The sequence below is a fragment of the Dipodomys ordii genome, unplaced genomic scaffold (assembly GCF_000151885.1).
Source record: "Dipodomys ordii isolate 6190 unplaced genomic scaffold, Dord_2.0 Scaffold202, whole genome shotgun sequence".
Lineage (NCBI taxonomy): Eukaryota > Metazoa > Chordata > Mammalia > Rodentia > Heteromyidae > Dipodomys > Dipodomys ordii.
Window position 1 is genome coordinate 919,994 of NW_012267418.1, and position 16,383 is coordinate 936,376.

At 50.8% G+C, this 16,383-nt stretch overlaps 1 protein-coding gene across 1 annotated transcript in view; it reads left to right on the top strand.

Moving 5' to 3' along the window:
* The window catches only part of Notch4 (notch 4), a 25,101-nt gene extending 9,686 nt beyond the window's left edge, over nucleotides 1-15,415 (top strand). The window contains exons 13-31 of the mRNA XM_013035051.1: nucleotides 274-419; nucleotides 800-952; nucleotides 1,402-1,519; nucleotides 1,716-1,803; nucleotides 2,358-2,511; nucleotides 3,538-3,722; nucleotides 6,463-6,715; nucleotides 6,927-7,039; nucleotides 7,713-8,236; nucleotides 8,793-9,167; nucleotides 9,550-9,725; nucleotides 10,439-10,658; nucleotides 11,087-11,168; nucleotides 11,260-11,398; nucleotides 12,588-12,883; nucleotides 13,039-13,186; nucleotides 13,615-13,712; nucleotides 14,157-14,923; nucleotides 14,955-15,415. Of these exons, the coding sequence (XP_012890505.1) occupies nucleotides 274-419; nucleotides 800-952; nucleotides 1,402-1,519; nucleotides 1,716-1,803; nucleotides 2,358-2,511; nucleotides 3,538-3,722; nucleotides 6,463-6,715; nucleotides 6,927-7,039; nucleotides 7,713-8,236; nucleotides 8,793-9,167; nucleotides 9,550-9,725; nucleotides 10,439-10,658; nucleotides 11,087-11,168; nucleotides 11,260-11,398; nucleotides 12,588-12,883; nucleotides 13,039-13,186; nucleotides 13,615-13,712; nucleotides 14,157-14,858 (3,970 nt within the window). The 3' untranslated portion in view covers nucleotides 14,859-14,923; nucleotides 14,955-15,415. The remainder of the gene's footprint in view (nucleotides 1-273; nucleotides 420-799; nucleotides 953-1,401; nucleotides 1,520-1,715; nucleotides 1,804-2,357; nucleotides 2,512-3,537; nucleotides 3,723-6,462; nucleotides 6,716-6,926; nucleotides 7,040-7,712; nucleotides 8,237-8,792; nucleotides 9,168-9,549; nucleotides 9,726-10,438; nucleotides 10,659-11,086; nucleotides 11,169-11,259; nucleotides 11,399-12,587; nucleotides 12,884-13,038; nucleotides 13,187-13,614; nucleotides 13,713-14,156; nucleotides 14,924-14,954) is intronic.
* Nucleotides 15,416-16,383: the final 968 nt, after the last annotated feature.

The following is a 16,383-nucleotide window of genomic DNA, read 5'->3' on the forward strand; positions in this document are numbered from 1 at the left end:
AGACACACACAAAAGATTTATACACACACACACATTTATATTTTTAGAGAATAGATGTTTGGGAAGAAATATGTAAACATATATATTTACTATAATTTTTTTAATGAGTGGTTGGGGAGTGGGCTGAGAAGGGACCTGATAAGAACAAAGGTCTTGAACAGAGAATTCAGAATCTCCGTGCTAGAAGAAGAGGAGCTCATAAGGGAGCCAACAGGAAGGGGCAAGGATTTCCCAGGAGAAGAGACATCGCCTCCCTTTTCTCTTTATGACCAGATCCTCATGCGTGTGTGATACGGGTTGGACGGGGCCAGAGTGTGAGGCTGAACTGGGGGACTGCAATTCCACACCCTGCGCCCACGGGGGCACCTGCTACCCCCAGCCCTCTGGCTACAACTGCACCTGCCCCACTGGCTACACAGGTGAGGCCCCAGGGCTAGTCACCCCCTAAACCAAGGGTTAAGCCTATGGGAAGTAGAGCTGTGGTTCAAGTGTCAGAGTGCTAGCCTTGAGAGAAAAAAAAAAAAAAACTAAAGGAACAGTGCTCTGGCCCTGAGTTCGAACCCCACTACCATCACATACAAAAATCTATCCTAAGAGTTAAGTATATGGTTAAGGGCTCTGCAACTCAGTTATCACCAAGAACAGAACATGGGGTTCAGGAGACCCAAGTGATATACAGGAGGTGAGGGGAGTAAGGGGAGGTTGGATGAGGATAAGGAAGGGAAGGGACACAGAAGTAGAAGAAGAAAGTAGAAGGAGAAAGAGGACCTCCTTTATCAGACCCTACCTGCTCCGTCAGGGCCCACCTGCAGTGAAGAGGTGACAGCCTGTCACTCGAGACCCTGTCTCAATGGCGGCTCCTGCATCGCCAGTCCTGGCAGCTACTCCTGCGCCTGCCCTGCAAGCCATACAGGGTCCCACTGCCAAACCATTACTGACCACTGTGAATCTGGTGAGTGCCCACCATGTCCTGGAGATGAACCAGAGGGGATTAAACTGGACAGGGTATCTGTGGCATACTTGTTGAAAGTTAATTAGATGGGCCAGGCACAGTAGCCCAGGCCTGTAATCCTAGCTACTCAGGAGGTTGAGATCTGAGGATCATGGTTTAAAGTCAGCCCTGGCAGAAAAATCCATGAGACTCTTATCTCTAACCACAAAAAGCCAGAAGTAGAGCTGTCTGTGGCTCAAGTGGGTAGAGCGCTAACCCTGAGCACAAAAGCTCAGGGACAGTGCCCAGGCCCGAGTTCAAGCCTCAGGACCAGAAGAAAAAAAAAAAAAAGGGGGATGGTAATGAGGTGGTGTTTTGATGGGGGATGTGAATCCTGCTTGTGGTGTAACTGAGGTCACAGGCCAGGTTACAGGCAAGGAACCCAAACCCTCACAGCCTCCTCTCTCCAGCCCCGTGCCTCAATGGGGGTACCTGTGTGAACAGGCCTGGCGCCCCCTCCTGCCTCTGTGCCACGGGCTTTCAGGGCCCACGCTGTGAGGAAAAGATCTACCCCAGCTGTGCAGACAGGTGAGCCGGGCACCAAGACCCCTGGAGGAAAGGTGGGAGCCCTCAGCTTTCCCACATTTCTTCTCCACTTGACCTCCCACTCCACACCCTCTGTCCTGCTTCCCCTCCTGACCTGTCACCCCAAGACATCGCCTACTCCCCTGCCCTTTATTTCCCAGACCATCTTTCTACTGTGCCCTGTCTCTATCTTGTCCAGCCCATGTAGGAACAGGGCAACCTGCCAAGATGGTCCTCAGGGTCCCCGCTGCCTCTGTCCCCCTGGCTACACAGGAGAGAGCTGCCAGGTGAGGTGCAATGAGCCCAATGTGCCAAGAAGGGAGGAGGTAACAAGGTTAGCGATGAAACGTGCAGCAGGGCTGGGAAGGTGGCTCAGAGGTAGAGTGCTTGCCTTGCATGCTCGAGGCCCTGGGTTCGATTCCTCAGCACCACATAAGCAAAAAGAAAACAGCTGGAAGTGGCGCTGTGGCTCAAGTGGTAGAGCACTAGCCTTGAGCTGAAGAGCTGAGGGACAGCGCCCAGGCCCAGAGTTCAGGCCCCACGACCGGACCCCCAAAAAAAAAAAAAAGAAAGAAAGAAACGTGCACCAAGGAAGTGTGGAGAAAATGTCCACATGAAAAGAGATAAGGAGGTCTAGGAGTTGGGGGGTCTCACTTGAGATTTGTTTGGAAAGAAGGAATGAAGAAGTGAATGGGTGAGGCTGTTCTTGGAATGTGGGAATAAAAAGAAAAGGGGGAGGGGGCACCTGTTCCAGTCTATTCATGAGCAAGAGGATTGGCAGAAGTCCATCTCGAGGCCTAGGAAGCTAATTTTCTATTTCATGCTCCCTCCCAACGCTCAGACTCTAATGGACTTATGTGCCCAGAAGCCCTGTCCAAACAACGGCCGCTGCCTGCAGAACGGGCCCTCCTTCCAGTGCCTGTGCCTCCAGGGGTGGACCGGGCCCCTCTGTAATTTCCCACTGTCTTCCTGCCAGAAGGCTGCAATGAACCAAGGTACCAGCTTCGGCACTGACCAGAGAACAGAGAGAGAAAACAGAGAGCCCTTCTCTCCCCATCTCTCAGCACAGCCAAACAGCCTGTGACCAAAACCGCCACCTGAGACCAGAACAGCACACTGCAATTTACTCATTCTACAATTCACTACCCACCGGAGCCTCACACAACTCCATTTCTAATACCACATTCAACACAATTCAAGCTACACCAACTACTCCAGTTAACAGGATTCCAGCTTCACACAACCACCAAGAATGTAATTCATTTCAGAAGTTGAAACTCAGCCAGTGTGGACAGTCAATAAATTTCATCAGACCCTCTTCTAAGGTTATACCAACCCCCTTGTAGAAAAATGCCTCCTTAACTGGATGCTAGTGGCTCACACCTGTAATCCTAGCTACTCAGGAGGCCGAGATCCAAGGGTCGCAGTTCAAAGCCAGGCCCTTATCTCCAATTAACCACCAAAAAGTCAGACGTGGAGCTGTGGCTTAAGTTGTAGAGTGCTAGCTGTGAGCAAAAAAAAAGCTCTGGGACAGCATCTAAGCTGAGTTCAAACCCCAGGACTGGTGCACGCATGCGTACACACACTCACGCGCGCACACACTTTATTCAAATAGTTTGAAATAATAAGAGCTCAGGAAAGACACTACTGTGGGCTTAGGGGATGATGTCTGTGACACAGCATGAGAGGACAACAGAATAATCAGAATAGATGAGAAACTTAGGGACAGTAGTAAAACCACATGCCCCCAACTTGACATTTCCCTTGAGGTCTTTCTTGCTAAAGACCTATTTAAAGACAAGTCAACAGTCACTTACAACACTCTAACAGGCTTAAGAAGAGTTATTGCTCTCACATTCTAGTAGGAAAGGTGGAAGGGAGAACCTGAAGTTTAAACCTCTTCTGGGTCAGGAGTTATTCATGCCTCAGGCTTCAGAGCATACTACTTAGCAACGTTAGTGGCTTCCCATTTATCTACCCCACATTTAGCTTCATCTCTTCTTGTTTGGCTCTCTCCTCAGGCATAGAGGTCTCTGCCCTGTGCCAGAACGGAGGCCTCTGCATGGACAAAGGCCCCTCCTATTTCTGCCACTGCCCTCCAGGGTTCCAAGGCAGGTTATGCCAGGACCATGTGAACCCCTGTGAATCCCAGCCCTGCCAATATGGGGCTACCTGCGTGGCACAGCCTGATGGGTATCTTTGCCAGGTAAGAGATTTAGAGGAGACAGAAGATAAGGGTAGGCTGGAGATGACACATGCCAGTGATAATGAATGAGAACGCAATGTACCCAATTTTTCTCACCTTCTTTTACCCCATGCATCCAACCAATCATCAGGCCAAGCTATTCTGCCTCCCAAATATTTCTCAAATCCTGTCCTTTCTCTTCACCTAGTTCCCACTGCTTTAGTCCAGGCTTTTGTTATATTCCACCTGGATACTGCCATCAACCTCCTCACCATCATCCCCTTATACTTGTATTGTTTAGTTTTGCTTTGTTTTCTGTTTTGCCAATCCTGTCTGGATGCAATTCCTGAGCTTTTGTGCTCAAGGTTAGTGCTCTACCATTTGAGCCACAGCTCCACTTCCTTTTTTTGCATGCTCACCTGTGTGTGTGTGTGTGTGTGTGTGTGTGCATGTGTGTGTGAGTGTGTATGGTAATTGGAGATGAGTCTCACTGATTTTCCTGCTCAAGCTGGCTTTGTGAAGTAGGATCCTCAGGTCTCAGCCTCCTGAGTAGCTAGGACTAGATTAGTTTTCAACCTATTACCAGAGTACTGTACTAAGAACTAGGAGCTGACTCTTGTCACTCTCATGATTAACACCTACACTGACTTCAACCTTCTCTGAATAAAGCCCCAGACACTGCATTTAACTCGTCCTAGCCCACCTCCCAGGTCTTATCTGTCCTTATCTCCACTGTTCTACATCCTCCCTGATCTATCAACATAAAATTACCCTAGCTTTCTTACTCAGCCATTCTGATTCTAATCTCTCAGGCTTTTTCCTTTGCTATTGCCTCTTCTAGAATGTATTTTCCCACCCTACTCTACTTGATGGTGTTCTGGGAGCACCCTAATGTCTCTCTAGCCTGGGAAAAGGCCTCTGCTTGGCAATCTAGGTTATGATGCCCGATTCCTGAGCCAGGACCATGGCTTTTAATCAAAGACATACTTCACTTTTTAACGCTTACGATGAACTTTTTTTTTTTCAGTCGTGGGGCCTGAACTCAGGGCCTGGGCACTGTCCCTCAGCTCTTCAGCTCAAGGCTAACACTCTACCACTTGACCCACAGCACCATTCCTGGCTTTTTCTGCTTATGTGGTGCTGAGGAATCGAACCCAGGGCCTCATGCATGCGAGGCAAGTACTCTACCATTGAGCCACCTTCCCAGCCCTACTAGGAACTTTTTGTCTGAGACAAAGTCTCATTATGTAGCTAGATTCAAACTCAAGATCCCCCTGCCTCCATCTCACAAATGCTGGGACTACAGCGTAATATATGCCTTCCCATGCATATTTTCAAATATACAAAAGCAGTGTACTGATGGGTAGTGGACTTGTGTGTAATCATTACTTAGCTTCACACCATCTTTAAACTCTTTTTTTTTTTTTTTGTCGGTCGTGGGGCTTGAACTCTGGGCCTGGGTGCTGTCCCTCAGCTCTTCAGCTCAAGGCGAGCGCTCTACCACTTGAGCTACAGCACCACTTCCAGTTTTTTTCTGGTGGTTTATTGGAGATAGGAGTCTCATGGTCTCTCCTGCCCGGGCTGGTTTTGAACCTCAATCCTCAGATCTCAGCCTCCTGAGTAGCTAGGATTACAGGCGTGAGCCACCAGCGCCCAGCTATTTTTTTTAACTCTTTTTTTTTTTCTTCACACCATCTTTAATGAAACACTCTTTCCTCCAGTTTTCCAAAACACTCCTTCACTCATTCCTACCAGCTTCCTGGGCCACTCTTCAGATTCTTTGTAAATCTTTTTTTCTCTGAGTCTTCAAGGCTTTCCTGTATACTACTCTTGCAATCTCTCCTCCCTCTTGCAAGCACCTGGCACATGCTACAGATCCTTTCAGTGATCTTTTCACCAGCAGAGTGGCTGTCCCAGCACTCAAAAGGAAGAGAGGAAATCCTTATGAGTTTGAGGCCAGCCTAGGCTATATAGTGAGACCTTGTCAAAAACCAGACAAAACAAGCCAGGAACCAGTGACTCACGCCTGTAATCCTAGCTACTCAGGAGGCTGAGAGCTGAGAGAATCGCAGTTCAAAGCCAGCCCAGGCAGGAAAGTAGTCCGTGAGACTCTTCTCTCCAATTCACCACTGGAAAACTGGAAGTAGCACTGTGGCTCAACTGGTAGAGCACTCACCTTGAGCTGAAGAGCTCAGGGATAGCGCCCAGGCTGAGAGTTAAAGCCCCATGACTGACCAAAAAAACAACACAGAGACTAGAGATCTGGCTTATGGTAGAATATATCATCTTTCTGGGATTCAATTTCCTTATCTGTCAAGTGAGGGTCAAAAGAAATAATCCATATAAAGTGTCAGGAAGTAAGTTTTTTTTCTCCATTAAGGTTACATGTCTAAATCATGCAATACATGTTAGCCATCTCCCTGTTGTGGTTGACATCAATGATCAAAACATCCTCAAACAGTGCCTGACACAAAATGGGCATTCAGTAGATGCTTATGATTTATAAAGTATGAGTCTGGATGGTGTGTTAGGAGGTTTTACCAAAAATGGGACTATGTTTAGTGGTAATGTGTTGCAGTCATCATTTGGGACTGGGGATGATTAAGCCATGTAGTATGTGTTGAGCCATAAAGATTGAGCTGCCTGTGACAGTAATGGGTGGTGAGCTGGGCAACGTTGTTGAGCTGGAAGGTGGAGCCTGAGCAGAACATCTTGAGCTCGGCTTACCCACTGCTCTTTACCTGACATTGTCTGCCTTCAGTGTGCCCCAGGCTACAGTGGACAGAATTGCTCAAGCGAACCCGATGCTTGTCTCTCACAACCTTGTCACAACCATGGAACCTGCACTCCTAAGCCTGGAGGGTTCCACTGTGCCTGCCCTCCGGGCTTCGTGGGGCTGCGCTGTGAGGGAGATGTGGATGAGTGTCTAGACCAGCCCTGCCACCCCACAGGAACTGCAGCCTGCCACTCACTGGCCAACGCCTTCTACTGCCAGTGTCTGCCTGGATACACAGGTGAGACCTACCGTTGGGGCACAAACCTCTCTGGGGAGACCCAAACAATCCCTGCCTGTAGAATAGCCCAGTGATCTTGTCCGTGCCACACTCCAGAGAAGACACCCCAGGATCCCTTTCACCAGCACATCTAGCTGGCCCTTACTCCCAGGACTGAGTCAGGAGAAAGGCAGTGACTGAAGCCAGGTGTTTAATCTCACTCCTACCACAGGCCAGTGGTGCGAGGTGGAGACAGACCCCTGCCAGAGCCAACCCTGCTCCCATGGAGGGGCCTGTGAGGCTACACCAGGCCCACCCCCAGGTTTTACCTGCCACTGCCCCAAGGTAAGTGGCCACAAAGCTGGCTTCTCTTTTGGGGAACCATGAACATTGCCTAAGGGGAGATCAGAAGTCCCCCCAAGGCCAAGCTAGGGGGACTTGAATAAGCTAAGTATGGAGATGGATATAGATGTGGATGTCAACATGTATGAACTTGGATCAATCGTAAGCCTTGAGTTATGATATATTCACGTGTATCACATGCTCATGATGCATTGGTTTGTGTCCAGCCCTCCTTTATTATAATAGCATAATACTCATGAGCCTAACCCAAGAATTGTACTAATGACTCATGTCTACTTATATCCTTCTCCTTTCTGTTCTCTCGGGAAAGGAAGAGGAAGGCATAAAACCCTCTAAGGAGTAACACTACAATAGAGTTGAGCTGTATTAGCTGTTGAGTCTTCCAAGACTCACATTCTGAAACTAGAGTTCACCCCCAGGATGCTATGCAGGGCTGTGATTCATGCATTTCCATCCAAATGTAGTATACCATTGTATAAAATTACCATAGCACATGGTTTCAACATCCATAATACTCATTCAGTGCTCTCTGAAGACCCTTTGGATAGGAGCATCTAGGCCTCACTGGGCTATGATAACCCCGGAGCTCACTTGAGGGAAGTAGGAAGAATGACCAAAAGTCCTCTCCCATTCTTTGTTGTCCTTCCCATCACAGGGTTTTGAAGGTCCCACCTGCAGTCACCGAGCCCCTTCCTGCGGGACCCACCATTGCCATCATGGAGGCCTGTGTCTCCCCTCCCCTAAGCTGGGCTTACCACCCTTCTGTGCCTGTCTTAGTGGCTTTGGGGATCCTGACTGCCTGACCCCACCAGCTCCTCAAGGTTGTGGCCCTCCCTCTCCTTGTCTACACAATGGCAGCTGCTCAGAGACCCCTGGGCTGGGGCAGCCAGGCTTTCGATGCTCCTGCCCTCCCGACTCTCCAGGGCCCCGCTGTCAGAGGTCTGGAGCGGAGGAGTGTGAAGGGAGAGGCGGCGATGGGGCCTGCGACCCCGGCTGCAGTGGCCCAGGAGGAAATTGGGATGGAGGGGATTGCTCCCTGGGGGTCCCAGACCCCTGGAAAGGCTGTCCCCCCAACTCCCAATGCTGGCTTCTCTTCCGGGATGGGCAATGCCACCCACAGTGTGACTCTGAGGAGTGTCTGTTTGACGGCTATGACTGTGAGAACCCTCCAACCTGCATGTGAGCCTGAAACCCACTGGGGCCAGGGAGGGGAGGGGGGTGTGAGGAGGGTGTGAGGGATGGAAGAGGGAGGATACAAATGTCTACACTACCGGGTGGCCACAGCCTCACGCTCCAGGAAGTTTGCACACTAATACCCATTGCTAAGTAGGGATAACTTAGGTTGGACTCAGGAATCCATCCTAGAGAAATGGAATGACATTGATATTTTATATGGGGCCACAGCTTCAATCTGGGGTCCTCCTTAAGCATTCTTGGGGCTCAGTCCTCAAGCCTGCCTCCCTAAGCCCTGTTGCTATGGACTATCTCCCCTAGTAACCGATGTCCCTGAGGGAAAAAGGCCTTGAACTCCCCTTTCATAGGGAGTAAAGCTTGGGAAATTAGGGACAGAAGCATCCTGGGAAACAAACATCAGGGTGTCTGAAAACCATCCCAAGACTGCACAGCTATCCCAACTTAGCAACCAAGGCCCTAGAAGCCATGCAATCTGGGAATTCTCTCTGGGGTGAGGAGGGGAGCCGGATTGAAAGAGTTCCCTCCTCTCTTAACTCCACAGTCCAGCCTATGACCAGTACTGCCAAGATCACTTCCACAATGGGCACTGTGAGAAAGGCTGCAACACTGCCGAATGTGGCTGGGATGGGGGTGACTGCAGGCCTGAAGATGGGGACTCAAAGTGGGGACCCTCCTTGGCCCTACTGGTGGTGCTCAGCCCTTCAGCACTGGACCAGCAGCTGCTTACCCTGGCCCGGGTGCTCGCTCTGACTCTAAGGGTAGGACTCTGGGTAAGAAAGGACGGTGAAGGCAGGGACATGGTCTTCCCCTATCCTGGGGCCCGGGCTGAAGAGGAGCTAGGAAGAACTCGGAACTCTTCTCATCAGGAGAAAGCAGCCCCTCCTTTGGGCAAGGAGACAGACTCTGATGGCACTGGGTAAGAAATGGAAGAGAGCCAGATGCTGGGGTTTGGAGTTTTTGTTTTGTTTCGTTTTGTTATTGGTCATGGGGCCTGAACTCTAGGGCTGGGTGCTAACCCTCAACTCTTCAGCTTAAGACTAGCGCTCTACCACTTGAGCCACAGCACCACTTCTGGTTTTCTGGTGGTTTTTTGGAGATAAGAGTCTCAAGGACTTTCCTGCCCGGGCTGGCTCCATGATCCTCAGATCTCAGCCTCTTGAGCAGCTAGGATTACAGGTGTGAGTCACCAGTGCCCGGTTGGGGTTTTTTTTTGTTTTTGGTTTTTATTACTTTCTTTTTTTGTGTGTGTGGAGGGAAGGAGGCTAGGGCCTTAAAAAGAAGTCTTTACTTCCTCACAGGTTTGTGGTGGTGCTGGGTGTGGATCTGTCCAACTGTGGCCCTGACCACCCCGCCTCCTCATGTCCCTGGGACTCTCAGCTGCTGCTTCGCTTCCTGGCTGCAATGGCCGCAGTGGGGGCCCTGGAGCCCCTGCTACCTGGACCCCTGCTGGCTGCTCACCCACAAGCAGGCATTGGTAGGTGATCCTGCCACTTCATCTGGCCCTCGCTCACTTCCCAGCATGACATCCTCATAGATCTCAGAGAGCAAATGAAACAGGACGGCTGGATCGCAAATGTCCTTTGTGGGGACTGTCTCTCCTTCAATGCCTCTTTCTCTTGATTGGATTCCCCTCAAGTACTGTACGCTAACCTTTTTACACAGCCCTCCAAAAAAGCTTGAGTTCTAGCTTTTCTTCTTTGCAGAAGAAGGATATTGTCATCCCTGAACAGTACACAGGACATAAAAGGAAAACTTGTCGTACTGTGCTTTGTGTGTACTTTGCACTAAGCATTTTGCCATTAACTCATTTAATACCGTGAGAACAGTGTTGTTATTCCCACTTCAAAGATGAGGAAACTGGCAAAGAGGTCATTACATTCACCCCAAAAGCCACCCAGCTGGAGCCAGTCTTATCCAAACAATGGCCTCTATGGGCTGGGAAGTTGGCTCAGTGGTAGAGCGCTTGCCTTGCATGACTGAGGCCCTGGGTTCAATTCCTCAGCACCACATAAGCAAAAAGAAAAAAGCCGGAAGTGGCGCTGTAGCTCCAGTGGTAGAGCACTAGCCTTGAGCTGAAGAGCTGAGGGCCAGTGCCCAGGCCCAGAGTTCAGGCCCCATGACCAGACCAAAAAAAAAAAAAAGAGTAATTCCAAAAAATGGCCTCTGTGACTGTGTTTCTCCCATCAGTGCCCCCTGCTAATCAGCTTCCGTGGCCTGTGCTATGCTCACCAGTGGCCGGAGTGCTTCTACTGGCCCTTGGGGCTCTCCTAGTCCTCCAGCTCATCCGGCGTCGACGTCGGGAGCATGGGGCTCTCTGGTTGCCTCCTGGTTTCACTAGGAGGCCCCAGACTCAGCGAACTCCACGCCGCCGCCGGCCTCCACTAGGGGAGGACAGCATTGGCCTTAAGTGAGTAAAGAGGGCCCTGGGCTCAGGGAGGGGAGTTTTTCCTGTAAAGATATTCAAGACCAGAAGCAAAGCTGTGGCTCATGCATGCAATCCTAGCTACTCAGGAGGCTGTGATCTAAGGATCGCAGTTCAAAGTAGGAAAGTCTGTGAAGTTCTTATCTTCAGTTTACTATGGAAATGGAGTGTGGCTCAAGCAGTAGAGCACCAGACTTGAGTGAAAAAGCTGAGGGACAGTACCCAGGCCCTGAGATCAAAGCCCAGTACTGGCACACAAGCACACGCGCGCACGTGCACACACACACACACACACACACACACACACGATGCTATTGCAGAAGTTAAAGATGAGGAATGGGGAATGGAGAGGGACAGGCCTGGTCCTAATCCTAACCTATATAACTAATCTCTACCCACTCACCTCCTTCCAGGACGCTGAAACCAGAGGCAGAAGTGGATGAAGATGGAGTAGTGATGTGTTCAGTCCCTGAGGAGGGAGAAGAGGTGGGCCAGGTGAAAGGTCTGGGGCAAGAATGATGTGGAAGGGAAGGAGGGGCTGAAAGGACAAGCAATGGCCTTCACAGCTCTTTGCTCTTGCCCCAAGGTTGAAGAAATGGTCTCCCCTCCCAAGTGCCAGCTCTGGCCACTGAACGGTGGCTGTGGAGAGATCCCTCAGATAGCCATGCTGACACCTCCTCAGGAGTCTGAGATGGAAGCCTCAGATGTGGATACCTGTAGCCCTGGTATGTAAGAAAACCATAACAAAGGAAAATTTTAAAAAAGCCTCCCTTCCACCCTTTCAGAAGCAGAAACTTGTTTTTGTTTTAGTATCAGAACCAAAAGTATTGGGAATGTGGCTTAGTGGTAGAGTGCTTGCCTATCATGCATGAAGCCCTGGGTTTGATTCCTCAGTACATTAAAAAAAAAAACTAAAAGAACTAATGTTGTAGTACCTCAGAATAGTAATTCTTTTTTTGGGGGGGGGCTTGTCATGGGGTCTGAACTCTGGGCCTGGGTGCTGTCCCTTAGCTCTTCAGCTCCTCTACCATTTGAGCCACAGAGCCATTTCCAGCTTCTTTCTGCTTATGTGGTGCTGAGGAATTGAACCCAGAGCCTCATGCATTCAAGGCAAGCACTCTACCACTAAGCCACCTTCCCAGCCCAAGAATAGTAATTCTTAAAGTATGGTGCTCAGACAGATCAGCATCATCTGGGAACTTGAAGGAATGCAAATTCTTGAGCTCCACTATAGAGCTATCCATTTAGAAACGTGAGCGATCTGTTTTAATAAGTACTCCAGGTGAGTGTGATTTAGACCCAAGTTTGAGAAGCCAGGCCCTAGAATGTTAACAGAATTAAGGCTTTCTTGAAACTCCCTTTACTGATGAGGAAACAAGCTCATATAAAATCGGGAAAAAATCACTTATGACACATAATCAAGAGCCAGAGCTTGCCATGAATCGTGTAGTACATACCTGTTAATATCACCCTTAAGAGATGGAGGCTGGCCAGACACTGGTAGCTCACGCCTGTAATCCTAGCTACTCAGGAGGCTGAGCTCTGAGGATTGTGATTGGAAGCCAGCCTGGGCAGAAAGTCCCTAAGACACTTATGTCTAATTAACCAGCAGAGACATGAAAGTGTAGCTGTAGCTCAAATGGCAAAGTGCTAGTGTTGAGCAAGGAATAAGTGCCCTAGCCCTTAGTTCAAGCCCCAGTACTGGCATGCCCACACACACACACACACACACACACACACACAAGGGGGGGGAGGTAGAAGCAAGAGGGTGCTGAGTTAACAGTTTACAAAGTATATTTACATAATAAGTTCTAGGCCATAATGAGACTCTTGTCTCATACACCACAAAGAGACACCTCCACTGTGATTCTTCCTGAGCCTCCATGTGCTCCTCTCTTGACTTTTCACCCACAGATGGAGTGACACCTCTGATGTCAGCAGTCTGCTGTGGGGGAGTGGAGTCCAGAACCATCCAGGGGCCATGGTTGGGAAGTTCTGAGCCCTGGGAACCTTTGCTGGATAAAGGGGCCTGTCCCCAGGTTAACACCGTGGGCACTGGAGAGACCCCTCTGCATTTGGCTGCCCGATTCGACCGGCCAACTGCTGCCCGCCGCCTTCTTGAAGCTGGAGCCAACCCAAACCAGCAAGATCGGTCAGGGCGCACCCCACTTCACACTGCTGTGGCTGCTGATGCTCAGGAGGTTTGCCAGGTTAGCACACCCTGGAGTCCCTAAAAGGGACTAAAAGGTATGCTTACAGGTACAACTGGGTAGAAGTATCCCCCAGGGTTTAACAGAGAGAGCATGTGAAATTACGACCTGAAGAGAGACGATGGAAAGGTTACAGGTCTTTTCTGTATCCCCAGCTCCTACTGGGCAGCCGACAGACCGCGGTGGATGCACGCACAGAGGACGGGACCACACCCTTGATGCTGGCTGCCAGGCTGGCTGTGGAGGACCTAGTTGAAGAACTGATTGCAGCTGGAGCAAATGTGGGGGCCGCCGATAAATGGGGTATGGAAGGAGGGAAGAGAAATTAAGCAGATGGAGCATGAGATGAGGTGCACAATACAGGGAGGGAGACGCGTAATGGGAGGCTGAGACATTTCCCCCACCCCGCTGATATGGGAAGTCTGCTGTGCAGTGGTAGTAAGAACGGCGTTAGTCTCCCCCTCCCCCCCCCCCCCCCACCATCCCCGACGAACACAGGGTCTCCCGGTCCCACCGACCCAGAACAATGCCCATTGTCCCGCCCGCGCGCCGGTGACGTCACCAGGAGAATGCTTCCGGCCTCCTGGCGGTCGCCAGGGCAACGCTTCCCGCCTTTGAGGAACCTGGGTAGCCTTTCCTCTCCCCTCCCCTAGGATAATTCGTGGGAAAACGAAGTTAGGGAGTTTGGCCCCTAGCCGCCAGGTAATAACTTCCCACATTTGTCCCCTTAGGAAAGACTGCACTACACTGGGCCGCAGCTGTGAACAACGACCGAGCCGCTCGCTCCCTTCTCCAGGCTGGAGCCGACAAAGACGCTCAAGATGGCAGGGTTAGACTGGGTAGCAGCCTCCCCACAAAAAAGAAAGAAAAGAAAAGAAGCCGGGTGCCGGTGGCTCACGCTTGTAATCCTAGCTACTCAGGAGGTTGAAATCTGAGGATCGCGGTTCGAAGCCAGCCCGGGCAGGAAAGTCCGTGAGACTCTTTATCTCCAATAAACTACTCAGGAAACGCTGGAGGTAGCGCTGTGGCTCAAAGTGGTAGCGCGCTAGTCCTGAGCACAAAGAGGCTCAGGTACAGCGCCCAGGCCCTGAGTTCAAGTCCCAGTGCCAGCAAAAAAAGAAAAAGGAAAAAGGAAAGGAAATCGGCAGCGGGCCAGACAGAAAGCCCGGGAATGGCACAAACTCTGGAGGGGCGGGTCGGCAGCCCAGGAGGTGGAGTCGGAGGGGGACGCGTCCTTGCCTGACCCCACCCCCTGGCTGTTTCCTCCCCGCAGGAGCAGACGCCGCTGTTTCTAGCGGCCCGGGAAGGAGCGGTAGAGGTGGCTCAGCTGCTGCTGGGACTCGGGGCGGCCCGAGGCTTGCGGGATCAAGCTGGACTAGCGCCCGCGGACATCGCCCGCCAGCGAAACCACTGGGATCTGCTGACCCTGCTAGGAGGGGCGGGGCCACCCGCGGCACGTCACACTGTGTCGCCGGACCGCGAGACTGGGGCCTTCTCGCGCGCAAGGACTGCGTCAGGAAGCGTACCTCCGCACGGAGGCGGGGCTCCGCCGCGTTGCCGGACACTGTCGGCCGGGGCACGCCCCCGATTGGGCGGGGCTTGTCTGCAAGCTCGCAGTCTGTCTGGAGACTTGGCCGCGCGCGGAAGCAGGGCCTATCCGCACAGCCGGAGCCCTTCGGGAGGAGGTGCCGGAGAAGGCCCGCCCCCACGCGGCCGGAGGGTTTCCGCAGGCCTCCGTGGGCCCAGGCCCAACCCCTCAATAGTGCGAGGAAGGCCCGCGTGCGTGGCTGGACGCCGAAGCAAGGCCTCAGTGGATGGCTGGCCCCGTGATTGGGTGGCCCTGGGAGCCTGCCCCGCCTCCAGCACTTCGATCCCACCTCCTTGTCTTACTCCATCCCCAGAGCGAGGGTCCCCTCAAGTTGTTTGGGGTCTTCCCGCTCATGGAGGAGCCTCCTTAAACCTAGGAGAAGGTTAAAATTAGGAGTCGACTTGGAGAGGAGGCGTTGGAAAAATTATTGCCCATTAAATAACTGGCATTCGAAAGAGCTCCAGACTTTAGGATCAGCCTCAAAAAGAAGGGGCTGCAAATTGAATTTCCCTCCCCGAATTAGTGCATGCCTCTCGAAGCAAGCATTATCTTCTACCTGGAAGAAGTTACAGTGCCGAAAAGAGGGTGCTGGGATGAGACAGGTCCACTTCCTCTCCTTGAAAATTAAGAGCGAGAGGCTTCCTTAAAACTGGAACCCAGAGCTGTGGACCGAGGAGATGTAAGATGTACTTGTGTATGGTTCCCAAAGAGAACCTCTATCATCCATTGCTTACACTGGCCCACAAAGCTGACGTATTTATGGAGAACCTACCAAGTGCCAAGCACTGTGTAGATGCTGAAAGATGGACAGTGGCCACTCCAGCTAAGGACTCCGTGCTCTCATCCAAAGAAACTGCTGCATGGATGAAGCACCATTCTTCTGGCCATGGCTATCTCTAAGAACCTCAAACCTGTTTCCAATAATAAACTGATTTTTTTTTTAATTGAGTTGGGGAGTGGAATGGGAAACAAAACATGAAAGTGACCACATACAGATCTTAGAGGTCTTGACTGACTTGGATAAGGGCTTTTCGTTTTAAGTAGATTTGGAGGGCTCATGTTTATCATCAGAAAGCAGGGAGAATACACAAATACATATGGTCATGCAGACCATGTCCCTTGTCTAGGGGTATTTAGTTACAGTCAAGGGATTCCTAAGGCTTTAAGCAGAAGATGGAGAGAGTATCTTAAGTTATCCATGTTAGGTTTTTAAAAAGAGGTGGCCGAGTAAGAACTGCACCACGCACGTGGTATTCAGGTAAGGGGTTTATTCAGTAGACCTGCTGGGACCAGGCAAGGTTGGCACTCCACGCGGCTGGCAAAGGAAAAGAAAAGGGCGGTCTGGCCGCGGTTTAGGCCTTATATAGGGTAGGGGGTGCGGAAGGGTGTGTCCAGGTAAAGGGAAGTGGGGTCAGGTGGGAGAAAGGTGTGGCCACATCAGGTTAAGATGTGACCTCAGCGGATGCGGATGTGACCTCTTCCAGGTGTCCCAGTTGCCTAGGTAACACAGGTACTGGGCGAGGTCTGTTCGCCGTCCAGGAATGGACCTTACAATCCACTTTTCAGCTGGACACTTTTGCCTTGTTATTAAGCCTGAGATGTGGAGGCATTCTGAAAGTTACTACCATTTATTGATCGTCCCTATTTGTCAAGTGCTTTATTACAATTAATCTTCACACCAACTATGAGGTAGGTGTTATTTTTTAAAATCCCATTTTCTTCTCCCAAAAACCGAGGCATCAAGGTTTTATATGCCTAAGATATAAAGCGTTAAAGTAGAAAAATCAAATATCTACATCACATTTCACGCTCCAAAGCCATTTACCTGTAAATTCCTTTACATGACAGATAACCATTTAAAGACCCCCCCCCAAAATATCCATTATTCTAAATATTTACTATGTCTGACTCA